The sequence below is a fragment of the Cydia strobilella genome, chromosome 2 (assembly GCF_947568885.1).
Source record: "Cydia strobilella chromosome 2, ilCydStro3.1, whole genome shotgun sequence".
NCBI classification, from domain to species: Eukaryota; Metazoa; Arthropoda; class Insecta; order Lepidoptera; family Tortricidae; genus Cydia; species Cydia strobilella.
In genome coordinates this window covers 27,124,459-27,140,839 of record NC_086042.1, presented here as the reverse complement: position 1 = coordinate 27,140,839, position 16,381 = coordinate 27,124,459, and the positions used below count along the sequence as shown (strand labels likewise).

Here is a 16,381-nt window from a genome sequence, read left to right as displayed (position 1 = left end):
TATGGCGCGCCGCGCGAATCTTGCGATAGAAGAGATGGCCGTGGCGCGGGCTTATCTCAATTACTCTAAAAGTATACCTTTATTTAAGATTCTGCTCGTCAGATCTCTCGGCTATATTTTATACACTGCAGGATAACGATATACCTTTATCACTATGCCGCATAGATAAAGGTATACTATGCCCCAGGGACCCTGTTTAGGTATAGATTTTTAGTTTTTTTAGGTATTAGTTTTAGTTTTGTAGGTAGTTTTAGTTTTAGGGTATGCCTCATAGTGATAAAGGTATACTATGCCCCAGGGACCCTGTTTAGGTATAGATTTTTAGTTTTTTTTAGGTATTAGTTTTAGTTTTGTAGGTAGTTTTAGTTTTAGGGTATGCCTCATAGTGATAAAGGTATACTATGCCCCAGGGACCCTGTTTAGGTATAGATTTTTAGTTTTTTTTAGGTATTACTTTTAATTTTGTAGGTAGTTTTAGTTTTAGGGTTACTTTTTATTGTAAATCTATTAATATTAAATTGTGTTTGTATTATAAACACGTGTAATATCATCATAAGCATCACAAGTCAAGGAAATCTCGCAAACTATGAGTGATAATAGTTTACTAACGAGTTGAATTCTCAAAGGAGACTGTCTTCACAGCGATGCGTGTCTTAGAAGGATTCTCGACAATGATGCTATAGACATTTATTTAAGTAGACCACTATTCTAGATAGATAGAAGACATTATATCTAAATTAAACAATCGTGAGACATATTTCAAAATATTTAGATCAGTACGGTTTCACTCACTATTATTTTTGGTCGCTTTTGGCGACGTTTCGGATTTATCGGGAATCCTTCCTCAGGCACGAGTGAATTCCCGACAAATCCAAAAACATGTCGCCTAAAGCGACTAAAAATAATATCTCTCTATTTTGACATTATATCTCTCCCGTCAATTGATGGTCCCTATAACAGATCCTGCAAGTCCCTTTTCGTTAGGCATATTTTTATGACTGAAATGTTACATTTCTAATTAAATTAATGTGCTCTAAAAAAATTCTTGCCCAATACAATACCTAATTGTGGTTTTTTTTCTTTTAAATACCTAAAGATACAGACTATTAGGGTCAAGGGTGGAAATTAGAGAAAACATTATTTATTCGTAACGTATATCGCGGCACGCGCGTCATCTAATCAGATATATGTCTGTGAGTTTACTTGTCATGCTTCCTGCTGAAACTTGTATTGTTTGTGAACTACTTACTAACTTGAGTCTGAACACTTGATTGTGTGTTATATTATTGTCAAGTATGTCATAATGAAGAGGAACGTGTTCCCTTTGTATGGAATAAAAATAGTGATTTCGTGTGCTCGCTCAGTGTGCTATTAGAGGCTTAGAGCGCGCAAAGATTTCGCCGCGAGCGCGCAAAGAATTTTCAACGAATTGTATAATAATTATTACGGTTTAGACACGTGTTTTAGTCACTCGCGCGACAAGTTTCGGAGTGCGTACCGTAACAATTATTTTAATGTGTATTAATTCGGTTCAACGAATTTCTTTATATTTTCTTTAAAATTCCTAGTATGCAGTGAATTCATTGCGCGCTCTTACTAAGAATTTGCGCAAGCACTAGTCCATATTTCCATACTAATATTATAAATGCGAGTCTGTCTGTCTGTGTGTTACCTCTTCACGATGAAACCGTTGAACCGATTTAGTTGAAATGTGGCACAGAGATATTTTGAGTTCCGGAGAAGGACATAGGATAGTTTTTATCTCGAAAATCATCCCTTAAAAGGATCAAAAGCGGGGTGGAATTGAAATAATTAATGAAGTGCCTGATAATTTGTGTACATAAGCAATAAGCATAATTATTCTCAAATTGCATGATTGCTAATACACTGTATCCAGGCGCTATTCTTACTCTAGCTGCGGTTACTAAGTCCATGCAGACGAAGTCGCGGGCAAAATGTAGTTTACTATAAAGTAAGTGTCATCTGAGTTTTTAACTCAAAGATTGAGATTAGTGCATTGGTAAGATTTCCTTATGATATTTTTAATCCTTGCACTTAGTCATAATTAATAGTTTAGTTTAGTTACGGATAGACTCCTCGCTTTCGTAAAAACAAGTAAGCGGAGCCCAAGCTCCCATGAGGTGTGGAAAAAGCCGTGACAACTAGAGGAAGATGATGATGACAAGTTTTCAAAAAACCAATATGAACTTTTTGTAAACAAATTAATATCAAAATATTACTTCTCTAATCCGCGAAAACATAACGTGCTAGTCAATCAGTGATAACCCATTATATTTGCTTATTTTTTTACATGCAATTAATGCTTCCACCCTCCCACCGCAAAAATAAAAACAAACTACCACCAAAAGAACAATACTCGACAGGTGTTTCGCTTTTACGAGGCATCCTCAGGAGATGTTGACGGTCTGACGCCCGGCAACGGAATGACTAGTCTACTACAGCTTCTTTCATACTCTCCTATGGAGGTATGAGTGCCTTCCCATCTTTCTTTGGATTTTTGGCGGTATCTGGCGCCGCCCGTAACCACGGGCGTGTCTCTTAATGTCCATCCTGTGGGCTGCGGCTTCTTTTCGGGCCAACTGGCCATGTTTGTTGCTTAAATCGCGTTCCAGTCACAGCCTACAGGACTGTGGGCTGCGTATGTAGGGCTGCAAGTTCCATCCGGGCTGCTCAGGACCGCGACGAGGTCGTCGAAGTCGGCCGGGGGCGTTTTGTTGACGGCGGGTGGGAATGACCAGTCTAGAATGGTCGGCCATATTTATATCTTGACCACTCCCCGTACTGTGCAAGTGTGAGATGGAAAAATTCTTAATTATAAATAAACAAATATAGTAAACACCAAGTTTGACTTGAACATGGTTGAACTTATATTTACTTGATGCACGTGTGCCTATTCCGGTCACGAAATTTGGTAAAACCTCACAACTTTCGCAATAAAGCGAGTTTGTATCGCGATTCTATTAATTTAAGACATTCAGTTAAGCACGACTTTGTAATGAATTTACATTAACAGCTCTAGGGGGTACAATGGGCGGGTGGGGTACTGTCAAAAAGTTTTAGAAGTGGCCCTAAATAGTTGAGTACATTTTAAAGTATGTCGTCACAGATAAAATCAGCTGGGCCGTTTTATTGTTTCACTAAGCGCCACTTGCACCATCCTACTAACCCGGGGTTAACCGGTTAAACCTGGATTTACCATGGTTACCAGTACAACTTGACACTGGCTTAACGGTTTAACCGTATGCGGTTAAACCGTTAAACCCCGGGTTAGTGGGATGCAAGTGGCCCTTAGGGATTTAACATTAAAAAAAATAGTTATAAAAAATGTTAAAAGTAATTTTTTTCAACATTACAGATCGGATCACGTAATGATAGTAACGGACTGGATCCATGAGCTGACCGTGGGCATGTTCACGGATCATCACCACTCTAAGGGGGACAACAAGCCCCCCACCCTTCTCATCAACGGCGTGGGACGGTTCAAGGTGTTCAATGAGACCCTTAAGCCGTTTTATATGAAGACGGCCAGGTTTAATGTGGAACAGGTGAGAAAAATAAAATCTTCTAATAAGACAAAACATTTTTTCATTTCTAATGCTCTGAAAGATGGTCATGGTTCCATAAATGACTATACTTTTACCTAAATTATTAATTGAAAGTACGTACCCTCAGAAATACTATAAAAATATACTTAGTCATGTTAAAAAAATAAATTACATTCGATATTCGAAATGAAAAATAGTGTTTGACTCGGGTGAAAGGCATCATTTCAGCATCGGACTATTGACGCTCTCACTGCGTTCGAGCTCCAAACAACCCCCGGGAAATAGGCGTGATTATATATATGTATCTTATTTATTTAAAAAAAACATTGTGACGTGACGCCTTGTTCCAGAGAAAGTACGGTCTTTTCATCATATTGAAACAAACTCAATAATTTTTTCTTGTCCTAGGGCTACAAGTACCGTTTCCGCGTGATCAACGCAGAATTCCTAAACTGCCCCATCGAAATGTCTGTCGACGGGCACAACATCACCGTCATCGCTTCTGATGGCTACGACCTGGAACCTATCACTGGTGAGTTTTAATATAAGTTGATGATGATGATGTATTTCTGTTATCCCTCATCAGGGCACATCGCAGAATAATTCTCCATTTGTCGCCATCTTGAGCGGCTACTTCCAGCTCTTTCCAGTCGAGTCCAGTTGTACCAGCCATCTCGCTAAATATTAGTTGAGTACCTATTAAAGGTGGGTGAATTGGTGTATGAGGGCCACTCCACACATGATTGGCGCGACAGTATCTCGCCGCGAGATAGACTACAGGTCTTTTACTAACTGTATGAATTAAAGAGGGACGGGTAGTCTATGTCGCGGCGAGAGACTCTCGCGCCAATCATGTGCTAGCCCGGCAGAGCGTCGGCGTCTCCATCTAGTCAACTCTATGGCTGGTTCTCGACGCAGCGTTGGTGCAACTGCGGAGCGACGCCATTTTTCATAGCGCTGAGTGGACGTCGACGCTAAAAAGACGCTAGTGTGGGGTGGCCGCAATGCTTGCGAAAGGCTTGCTAACTACTTTCGTGCAGTACGTAGAGGAATCTCGATAAACAATAGGAAAATACACGACACAACTTAGGTACTATATCAAAACAAGATAGATATTGTTTTAGTTATTTAAGTAATTATCTCCTATTTCAGACTTCTTCAAAGTAATTGTTAAATAACGTGATGCGTTGCGTAAGTGCTGTAAACCTATTATTGTGTCTTGGATATCTTACGTTATTTTACATTTACTTTATTTTTAGGGTTCCGTACCCAAAGGGTAAAAACGGAACCCTATTAATAAGACTCCACTGTCCGTCTGTCTGTCACCAGGCTGTATCTCATGAACCGTGATAGCTAGAGAGTTGAAATTTTCACAGAATATGTATTTCTGTTGCCGCTATAACAACAAATACTAAAAAGTACGGAATCCTCGATGCGCAAGTCCGACACGCACTTGGCCGGTTTTTTAAATATAACGGAGCATTTTATATGTCATCAACAATAAAACGCTCAGACAAAGCAGCTAATTTGGTTTTACGACGAAAAGAACGTTTTACGGACAGCGAGTTCACTGGTCCTTATTAACGCTTGGTCAGTATTAGCAGGTTCCTAGTATAACGCTTTGAAACAGTTTCTAAGTTTGCCATTATACAATTTATAGAAATACATGCTATTAATATGCACTTTGTTAATGTAATATAAAAGTATTAACCTTAGTAAGATAAGTTAATCATTAAATTTAGATTAAGGTACTAACATTGAAAATGAGTGCATCATTTCGCCGTTAAACGCAAGTTTGGCGAACCTAGTATAAGTTTAAAATGTGTTATACTTTTTTGAAAAAAAAAAAAAAAAAAATATTGTGTAGGGTACTACTTATTTTATGACGAAGTACTGCACCTTAATGTAGTTTTACATGTATGTAAAATGTATAATTTTGGTGCAATAAAGAATATTTACTTACTTAATTAAGAATTTTTGAAAAATCGTACTGCTTGTTTAGATCAAACATTTTATAAGCAATTTTAAGGTATTTCTCTAGTAACTTCATTGATTCGAAACCTGATTTCTTGACTTTCGCTCGACATAAAATAGGTCTCAATCATGAACATATGTCTAAAACGCACCTTAAATATTTATAATATTTTTTGCACAAAAGCTAACAATATGAAAATTGCTTCTCATCGATTACTTTGTTAAAACTTACAAAAAATTAAAATTTAAAAACATGATACAGGGCGTTCAAATATTACGCACGACGAACGCAATTTGGCGGGGGGGGGGGGGAGGGGGGGCAGGGGGGTTGGAACAAGGCGTTACGCAACAACAACGTACGCACGCACATCGCACAGCCACTCACACTTACGCTCAGTGAGAGTGAGAGAAAAAACCCACGGGGTCTAAGTAAGTAAGTGAGATGTCTTTGATTTAATAATCTGTGACTCTGTGCACCTGTGACTGCGAATACGATGCAGTTTCGTAACTTCGTGAAAATGGCTTTTTGTTCCCAAATAAAATGTTTGGTGAATTTTTCGCGAATGTAAAGTTTAGTCCCGAAAGTTAACGTGATGGCCATTACTGGGAAAGGATTCGGTTTGTCAGAAATGGATTATGTTTTTGATAGTACAGTCGCCATCAGATATATCGGAGCGGCCGAGGGGCTCACAAATATCTGAACACGCCTCTATTGTCAAGGCGTTAAGTGTGTGTTCAGATATTATTGAGCACCTCGGCCGCTCTGATGGCGACTGTACCTACTGTTAGTTATTTTTCAGTGTAAAAAAAATATTAATACATGTTTTATATTTTTACCAGGTCGGTGGTCAATTTGTTAATTTCTGTTTTATCCATAGTAGTATAAAAAAGTCGCTTTCCGCTGTCTGTTTTTTTAAAAGATAGAGTGATTCAAGAGCAAAGTCTATAAGTATAATTTATAAAGGTTTTGTCTAAATTAGTTGAACTACCCGTGCGAAGCCGGGGCGGGTCGCTAGTAAATAAGACATAAGTCTAATGTACTCGCAGTTTTAAAATGAGAGCTTACGCTTCGATTGTATGGCGGCGGCTTTATTACAACATTACAATTAACTTTACAATTAACAATTAACTTCAACATTTCAATTAACTTCGTTCGCATTTTCTCGCTTTGTTGGCGAAACGTGTTTTTTTCTCTAAGTTGAGTCGTATAATTCAAAGTATGTCGTCACAGATAAAATCAGCTGGGCCGTTTTATGTTTAGCTCCATATAATTATGAGGAAAATTCAACTTGTTTCATGGTGTGTCGCTGACGCGAATATACGTGGTATTTTCTATAAATATATGGTTACCGAGTGGGACCCACGGAACACCATAGCTGGTGCTGGCCGGGGTGCAGGTAGGCCGAAAAGGTGATGGCGGGACGACTTGGACGCATTTTATCCGGATTGGTGGGAAATTACAAACAACAGGGTCGAGTGGAGGAAGCGAGGGGAGGCCTTTGCTCAGCATTGGGACACTAAATTAGGCTAGTAAAAAAAAAAAATCTATAAAAAGGGACCTTATTTTCGATGGCGCTTACGCCATTATAAACGATGCTCCGTAATAAAAACAATGCTGCGCGACGCTGTGTGGCGTAAGCGCCATCGACAATAAGGTCCCTTTTCATAGAAAATACCCCATATTTGTTCTTGAAATGTCCTAGGTATTGTCCTCCATTTCTGGCGGTTATGACACAATATTTGCAACAACGCGAGCTGTCAAAAAACAAATGAACAAGGTGCATTGGAATAATTCCGAACGTGGGGGTTATTTTGAAAATGGCTAATATCTACTAACTGCACTTCATACTTTAGAAACACTTAGGCGCCATTCATTTATTACGTAAGACGATTTAGGGAGGAGGGGGGTCGAACATGTGTTATTTTTTCTTACAAGGAGGTGGGAGTAGAGTTGTGCCGTTCGCGGTAACATTACCCATTTTGTATAGAGAATGTTACCGAGCGAGAAATTTCCCCATACAAAATGGGGAATGTTACCGGGAATGGCACAACTCTAGGTGGGAGGTTTCATAGTTCTTGCGTAAGATCACAAAGATGCGAAAATTTACAAATTTATATGAAATTGTGACGTTTAAAATAATACTTCCACACTATGCTATCAAACACCGAGAAAAAGGTGGATGGACTGTGTGAGAGATGATATGAAACGAATGCGAGTGAGTGATGAGATGACGGGCGAGAGAGAGGTATGGAAGAAAAAGACATGCTGCGCCGACCCCAAATGAATGGGATAAGGGCAAGCGAATGATGACTATGCTATCAAACACGGTGCAGAGTTAGCTTAGACGGGCTCCCGTACCTTTGTAGGAGCACTAGGAACGAATAAATGTTTCATAAATGTTTTTTTTTTAAATAAACACTAAGACAAACGAGACTTGTATTGTTCTCCCTTCCGATTCTTACGTAATATAGGGGGGAGAGGGTCGGCCTATTCTTATTTATTCTTACATAGAGTGGGAGGGGGTCAAAAACGGGCAACAGTCGTCTTACGTAATTTATGAATGTGCTTCTAGTTTAGTACCTAGGTTAATTCAATTTTCAAAATTATCCCGAAAGTTACCCCAATGCTGTAAAGGAATCAATAAAGGAGTGACATTAAGGGTGACCTCCACCAATGAACAGCTGCCAGATGCCTAGATTCAATAGTAAGGAGTCGCCGTTTTCCGGTGTAGATCTCTGTTTATACGTATGGCTGGGCATTTTCACTTAAGTGTACCATTTTTTTTATCGAAAATCGATCAACTTTTGGGTTATTTCTACTCAGAATCACGAGCCCTATTGATTTTAGGAGAAAAAATATGTCCCCAAAAAAATGCCAGTTTTGTAACGCATTTTCACATACATTTTGTATGGACCGTTACAAAACTGACACCCAAAATTTGTATGAACAACTGGGGACACTTTTTTTCTTTATCTCCTTCAACTCGTGATTCTGAGTCTAAATAACCAAAAAGTTGATGGTTTTTGGTACTGGCTTACATTTTGCCTAAGAACATAAGTGATAACGAATACATCTTCTATCTAAATATTCTGTGTCATAAAGAACATTAATATGGACACAGAAAACGCTTTATGTCGGATCTATGAAGGTTTTTTTTTTGCAATTTGAACGCTGAAACTTTCTTAGATTCGCTTAGTACGGCGGACAGCTAATAAAATTTTTAACGTAATAAAGATGAATGAGAGACGAAAGAGATTATTAGATAATGAAGATTGGAATTCCCGGGCAAAACCATTAGTGTATATATTTTTTATTGATTTCCTTTTTAATATTTTGTACTACCTACTTGAGTCATGTTAAAATTTTATATCCAGGGTGGCCCAAAAATGCTTTTTTTTAGCCTATTTGAGTGTCCCACTGCTGGGCAAATGCCTGTCACCTGGTTCTCCATAACTCCCGATTTTATGCTTCCTCCGGCCAGTTGTAAAGGAAGGTGTCAAAGTCGTCTCGCCATCTTCTCCTGGGTCTACCCCGAGCATGCTTCTTTACCGGCATCCACTTGGTGGCTATGGAACGGCCACGCACCGCCCCGCCCCGACTCGAATTACCTCGCCCCGCGACAGCAGATTGACGGCCGTTTGCCGGCCGCTCAGTACTATTTTTAATCAACTTACACTATGACGCATGACGCGTGTACAGACGTGCCGTTCACACATAGAAACGCAAGTGATTTTTGATGTATAGCGTGTCCGGCCTGTGGCTATGGCCCACCTATCCGGATGCATGCGATAGACGTGGCCGGCCCAGTCCCATTTGAGCCTGGCGGTTTAGCTAACATCAGCAATGCGGGTTTTGGAGCGCAGTGTAGCTTTCCGGACGCGGTCGGTCCTTTAATACCTAAAATGCTGTGCTCCATTGCGCGTTGGCAGACCTTCAGTTTGGACTTGTGATTTTCTGTAAGTGACCAAGTTTGAGCACCGTAAAAAATACTAAAAATTAAAAATATAAAAATATTTTTTTTAGTGGTACGGCTATTGCGGCATAATTGTTGATAATTTTAACAAAGTTTGCTTTAGTGTAACTACCTATATTTTGAAGATATGAGTAGGTATAGTTTTAATTTTTGGGTTCCGTACCCAAAGGGTAAAAACGGGACCCTATTACTAAGACTCCGCTGTCCGTCTGTCTGTCCGTCTGTCAGTCTGCCCGTCTGTCTGTCACCAGACTGTATCTCAAAAAAATCTTGGGTTCCTCGTTATACTTATAGGTGGAGTGCTCCAGCATTCACGGCGAGCTAATCACATGAGGGAAATCTATTACACTCAACCTAAAATTGTAAAAAAGTACACACTGTCTAATCTTAGCGCTTTCGGCTCTGAAAACCGCAGAGAGGATGGACTGAAAGCCGAAAGTCAATGGTCTAAATATTGCAGTCTTTAATAGTTAACTTGTCTCTGACGGTAGTGACAATGTTCTTTGCCTTATTTTTAAGGATATGATGAAAAGACGAATTATTAGGCTTTGTATTGTACCTGCGTTAAATATAATAAACAGAAATATGTCAATGGGATATTGTAAATGGTCACTTTATTACAAAATTAGATATTTTTTAAATAAGTATATTGTAAACTGAAATAAATATCATATACGAAGGAAAAAATGACCAAAGCCTCCAGTGTCCAGAGCTGGAATCGAACCAGCGTACCCCGTTATATTTATTTCAGTTTATAGTTTAAATAGTAGTGTGTCTACTTGAAAATCCACAAATTAAAATATTTTCATAGAAAATAATTTAATTTGTTCTTAAAGTATATTGTATTTCGTTGATACAGTACCAAATAAAAATGTATCAAAATAATTTCCTACTTAGATATAATAATAAAAGCAATACAAAAATCACAAATGATGGTCAAAGTCTGGCATCGCCACTTTACTGAGCAAACGTTCTAACACAAATGGCAACACATCGTGACGTCACTGTGTCACTTTGCTTAGAATCCGTTCCGATGTGTGGAAAACAAGGAAACTGCGATTTTGTCGGTGAAATATTGCGTTTATGTATATTGTTGCTGTACAATATTTTTTTAATAAAATGTAAGGAATCGAATGCTACCGTTATTTTTTTCCTATTTCAAAGTTTAAAAAAAAAGTTTATTTTCGATACTTTGAGGTCTTGTATTTTTTTATTATTCCCATATTTTTTTTAAGTTTCCAATTTATTTTGATAAATTGCTCATTTTCTATCTATTTAACTAGATTTAGTTATAAATATCAATATGTGTAAACTACCCTATGAAAATTATAATCATGTCGGTTTAACTTTAATACAAACAAATTAGCTTTAACTCTCCAACATACACGCTTCGTTACAGCGACGAGGTTCTACGTTAAAAATTCGATTACCTACAATCCTCATCATTTGTGCTAACAATGTATTTTACAATTCAAATGCAAGCGCCACTGAACACCACATATAGACACATCATTAGGATTCATTAAAAACGTTTCCAATGGGGTAGTTGACACAGTTGAATTTTATAACTAAATCTAGTTAAATAGATAGAAAATGAGCAATTTATCACAGTACATTCAAAACTTAAAAAATATATGGGAATAATAAAAAAATACAAGATCTCAGTTTCAAATAGGAAAAAAACAACGGTACCATTCGATTCCATATATTTTATTTAAAAAAAAAATTGTACAGCAACAATATACATAAACGCAATATTTCACCGACAACTTAGACCCATTGACAGCTAAAGAACATATTAGATATGAAAATGTAGGCCTACAAACAGTAGAAATACAAGAGCGCGATCATACGAAGCATTTAGGTTTAAAGAACTTTTATTTTCTCAAAGAAATTTACATTTTGCTTAATGAGAAAAAATTGCATAAAATACAAGTGTATATATCTTGAATTTTTCGTAGAAAAGCAAATAATACTAAGTGCCACCATAACATAAAGTCGCACTTATACCTATTCCATACATCGCTTGCTGTGTTTCTCAGTTTCATCTCATAATTTATGCTACACTTACACTTATGAGAAATAAACACGGTTGACGTTGGTTGAATCTACATACTTTGTTGATATCTTTATTACGCGCGTCCAGGCCGTTACCGTAGACTCTAATGAATTAAGCGGCCACACGTCCTTACTTTATTAATACGATAGCGCAGCGTAGCAGCGTTTTATGCACTATCTAGTTTACGCGATCTGTGAATAGCGCACGCGATAAAATGAACGTGAAATTCTAATTTTGAATTTTCTTTTTTAACGTAGTTAAAGATTTTTTATCTCAATGCACGGATTTAAAAATAAATTGATATGAGCGTATTACCTACGATACATTTTATATTTGAACGGCTGCACTTTAATTGTAGGAATATAAAATGAAAATAATAATTGAGAGATTCATATTAAAATAGATTTGTAACACAACCATAATAACCTTAGCATATAGGTATTATCTGACTTTTTGAAGGTGAATTGGGGCATTTTCTATGAAAAGGGACCTTTTTTGTCGATGGGCGCTTACGCCGCACAGCGTCGCGCGGCATTGTATTTACTATTTACAAAGATAGATATAACTCCGTAATAGATGGATACAGCGGCGCTACTAGTTTTGGCCTACAGTCGTATAGATGGCGTTGACGGTTTCGTTTGTTATTTAACAATTTTAACGCATATCAGTGAAAGAACATGGGTCAAAATCATAAAAATAATTAATGCAAATAAAAAAAAATCATTTATCTATATTTAAATACATTCTATCGTATTTTTATAAATCTTCATCATTAGTTTTAAAGTGTGTCGACAGATGGCAGTGAATTTACTGGGGTTACAAAATTTACTATGACAGTACCGCTCTAGTATAAGTTACTCTATGCTATTTATATCGAAGCATCGTTTATAATGGCGTAAGCGCTATCGACAATAAGGTCCCTTTTTATAGAAAATATCACAAATATACTTCCTAAGGCATAAGTACAACATACAGTGTTCTTAATAAATAACACATTCGTGTTCCCAAGTAGTTTCATAAACAGGGCCGCCTTCATCAGTTTCCATTTCCACGTTTCTTTTTAAACACGGGCTTCCTTAATGAGAGTTTATGCGTTGTTCCTTTGTATGGCCGGGTTTTTCACTCAAAGGTATAAAGATTTGTAAAGGCGTTATGAATGCTATGAATTATGTTTTGTGAGGCTATTTAGTGGTATTTTTCATTTAGACTTTCAAATAGGTACAGTTACCTGCAATAATAGACCGCGGGCCAGGAACAGATTTCCATGACCAATCGCCTCCCGGGCGAAAACTCGTATATTGGTTAACGGCTATGTATGATGAACCCTCGTGAACGTCAGCTGCCGCTTCGTTAGTGGGTTGAGGAATGGCAGCAAATAAAGTCTATAAATTTTTTTTGTCATCGCCTTCCGCTTGATAATTTGTCAGATGATAGTTTTGATGCTATTGTGAATAAACAAAATCGTCAGACGATTGTATCGCTGTGGAAAGACCGTCAGCTGGTCACATGAACATGTAAAAAAGAAAATTCTTTTCAGGCATCGGCGTCATCGCCTTCCGTTTGATTATTTGTCAGATGATAGTGTAGATGCTATTGTTAATAAAACAAATCGTCAGCCGGTTGTATCGCGGTGAAAAGACCGTGTTACGCGTTTCGGTGGCTGCCATTCCTCAACCCACCATCAGAGCAGCAGCTGACGTTCACGAGGGTTCATCATACATAGCGGGTTAACCGCTATGCGAGTTTTCACCCGGGAGGCGATGACTGACGAAATTTGCGCCTGGCTCGCGGTCCATAATATGTTACTCTTCGAAGGCCGCAAAAATATGTGACATGCTTTTATGGCTCTACAAATGAGATCGTGTCAGATATTTCTGTGACCTTCGTTGTGTCACATTTTATTGCAGGTGACTGTACGAGAACGTTAAAGCCGAATTTAAACTGTTGTGTGTTATACTAACTTTAAATAAGTCTTCAAATTAATTTTACGGTTTAACTCACGGTTTTTTAGTCACTTGCGCCGACTTAATTTTTAGGGTTCCGTACCCAAAGGGTAAAAACGGGACCCTATTACTAAGACTCCGCTGTCCGTCCGTCTGTCTGTCCGTTTGTCACCAGGATGTCTCTCGTGAACCGTGATAGCTAGATAGTTGAAATTTTCACAAATGATGTATTTCTGTTGCCGCTATAGCAACAAATACTAATAACAGAATAAAATAAATATTTAAGTGGGGCTCCCATACAACAAACGTGTTTTTTTTGCCGTTTTTCTGGAGTCTACATACAATTATGCTTATTGACAACTTTAACCATCTTTCGAGCGAGAACGTCCGCTCGTGATCACTAGTCTCATTATGAGTTTCTGAGACATATCTATGCCTATACAAACACAAGTTTCACGTCTATAACATTTAACCAATAGTTTACCTCTCTCTGAGAGATTCTGCATTCAGTTCGGAAGAATTTACGAAGACTTGCGCTCAGGCAAAGTTGTGCGCAGTGTGTAATTCGGTTGTATTTTACAATCTTAAGATATTATGTACCTACAAGAACGGATTTTGGTAATCTGTGGGATGCATTTTTGTTAAGCACACACAAATTTTTATAAAATAAAATAATAATTATTATTAATTCTTTATTTCAGATAATTATTTTATCCATAGAATTGTTAGTTTGGCTTATGACTACGTTAGTTACTTACTACTACTAAATTATATAATTATTTACACTTAGTTCAATCCAAAATTTCAGGAAGGGATGTATAATCCACCCTGTCTGCTATGACCTTGCCTACTGCTTGCTTGGTTGCTTACTGTTGTGACTGCCCCGAACCCGACACAACAGAGACGCTATTCGCTTACGCCTGACGGCATGGTTATTTCGATTTATATACATATTTAATATGTATAAGTTTGTAAATAAATGTTATCAGTCATCACATAACTCAACTGGCTTATACCTATAACATTCTATAGAATATGGAACAGAACTTTTGATACTATTTGAGTCATTTTGAGTTGATCCCATTTGATACTTAGAAGAAATATCTCGATTAGATCTAGAATCTTACATGTATAGCGGGTATCCATGGGCTACGGTAATCGCTTACCATCGGGCGATTCGTCTGCTCGTTTGCCTCCTATATCATAAAAACATTTTTGATATTTTAGCTAGTGTAGTAAAAAATTAGACCTGAAATATGTTGGTATAAAATTCTTTATTCTCACTAATGACTTTATTAGTCGCCGTCGCAGAAATGCCATGATAGTCTATCTAGCGGGATGCATCTGATGATCTATGTATCAAATATCTAGGTCAGACTAATTAATTCCACCCAGCGCTCGCAACTGCCTATAAGCAGATATCATCTAACGGAAACTGATATCTAAAACCGATGGTTGGCACTAACTTCCGTAAGACAAATACTGCGAACGAAGTTCGGTAGTTGGCTTATGTAGGGGACCGGACGGGACACGACACGTAAACGATACGACACGGTGATAGGCCGACAAAATAAACGATACGAGATGGCGAAATGACACGGGAATAACATGATAACGGATAGACTAAACGACAAAATAAACGATACGAGATGGCGAAATGACACGGGAATAACATGATAACGGATAGACTAAACGACAAAATAAACGATACGAGATGGTGAAATGACACGGGAATAACATGATAACGGATAGACTAAACGACAAAATAAACGATACGAGATGGCGAAATGACACGGGAATAACATGATAACGGATAGACTAAACGACAAAATAAACGATACGAGATGGTGAAATGACACGGGAATAACATGATAACGGATAGACTAATACTAATCTTTAAGGCCCCGTAGTTTCGTGTTTTTCTCTTAATCTCACTGAGCGTAAGCCTGAGCGAGATGGATGTGTGATGTGTTCGGGATATAATGTTTTTGAATTTTAATATGTTGTAAGTTTTAACAAAAAAACCAACAACAATGATTTCCCTCGAAAATAAAAACGCATATTTAGAAGCAAATTTCATATTTTTATCATTTGTGCATAAATTGTTACAAATTTTTAAAGTGCGTTTTCGTGATTTCTTTCTATAGAGAAAAAGTAAAAAAAAAAGCAGAAAAAATGCTAAACATTGCTAATTAAATTTTTTGCAACCGTATTGTGATGTAAAAAAGCGGTACGATTTTTCAAAAACTCCGCTCTCTGAACTTACGGCACCTTAAATATTGTATTTTGTATTGTTGTTGATGTCGTCCCAAAAAACATTTCAATTGTCCGATCTTGTCTCGATCCTGATTAGTTTGGATAATCGAGGTTTTTCTTATCGGTCCCATTGGGATACCCTCCTCCAATTTAGGAGGGATTTAAATCTTCTCGGACAGAAGTATAGGGTAAGAGCCGGCTTAGGTTTATTTGTCGTTCATAAGAGCTTAGAGCATTGTAATATGCCTACTTGAAAATAGTAGATTGTGTTACAAGGGAGCAAAATGACATATTTACGGCGAGGGCGTACATTGAATCCTAAACGAAGCGAAGGATTCTATAATAGAATCCCGAGAGTAACGAGGGATTCTAAAGTAGAATCCTGAGCGTAGTGAGGGATTCAAGTGTGTTACGCCCAAGATGGAAATAATTTTGCTACCATGTGACACATACTGCTTTTCACATCACCTATGAGGTAATTATGATGTTTAAAAATATTATTTAAGCTAAAAAATAATGTGCATTTTTTTTTTATAGTGTCTTAGAACAGAAAAGTGTTACTTTGATCCCTCCTAGCAGGGAAGAAAAGTGCCACTTTGATCCCTCCTA

General features: G+C 37.7%; 1 protein-coding gene across 1 annotated transcript in view; it reads left to right on the top strand.

The window, feature by feature from the left end:
- The window catches only part of LOC134754793 (uncharacterized), a 111,043-nt gene that overhangs the window by 53,037 nt on the left and 41,625 nt on the right, over positions 1 to 16,381 (top strand). Inside the window, exons 6-7 of the mRNA XM_063691161.1 lie at positions 3,377 to 3,566; positions 3,975 to 4,098. Coding sequence (XP_063547231.1) covers positions 3,377 to 3,566; positions 3,975 to 4,098 — 314 coding nt within the window. The remainder of the gene's footprint in view (positions 1 to 3,376; positions 3,567 to 3,974; positions 4,099 to 16,381) is intronic.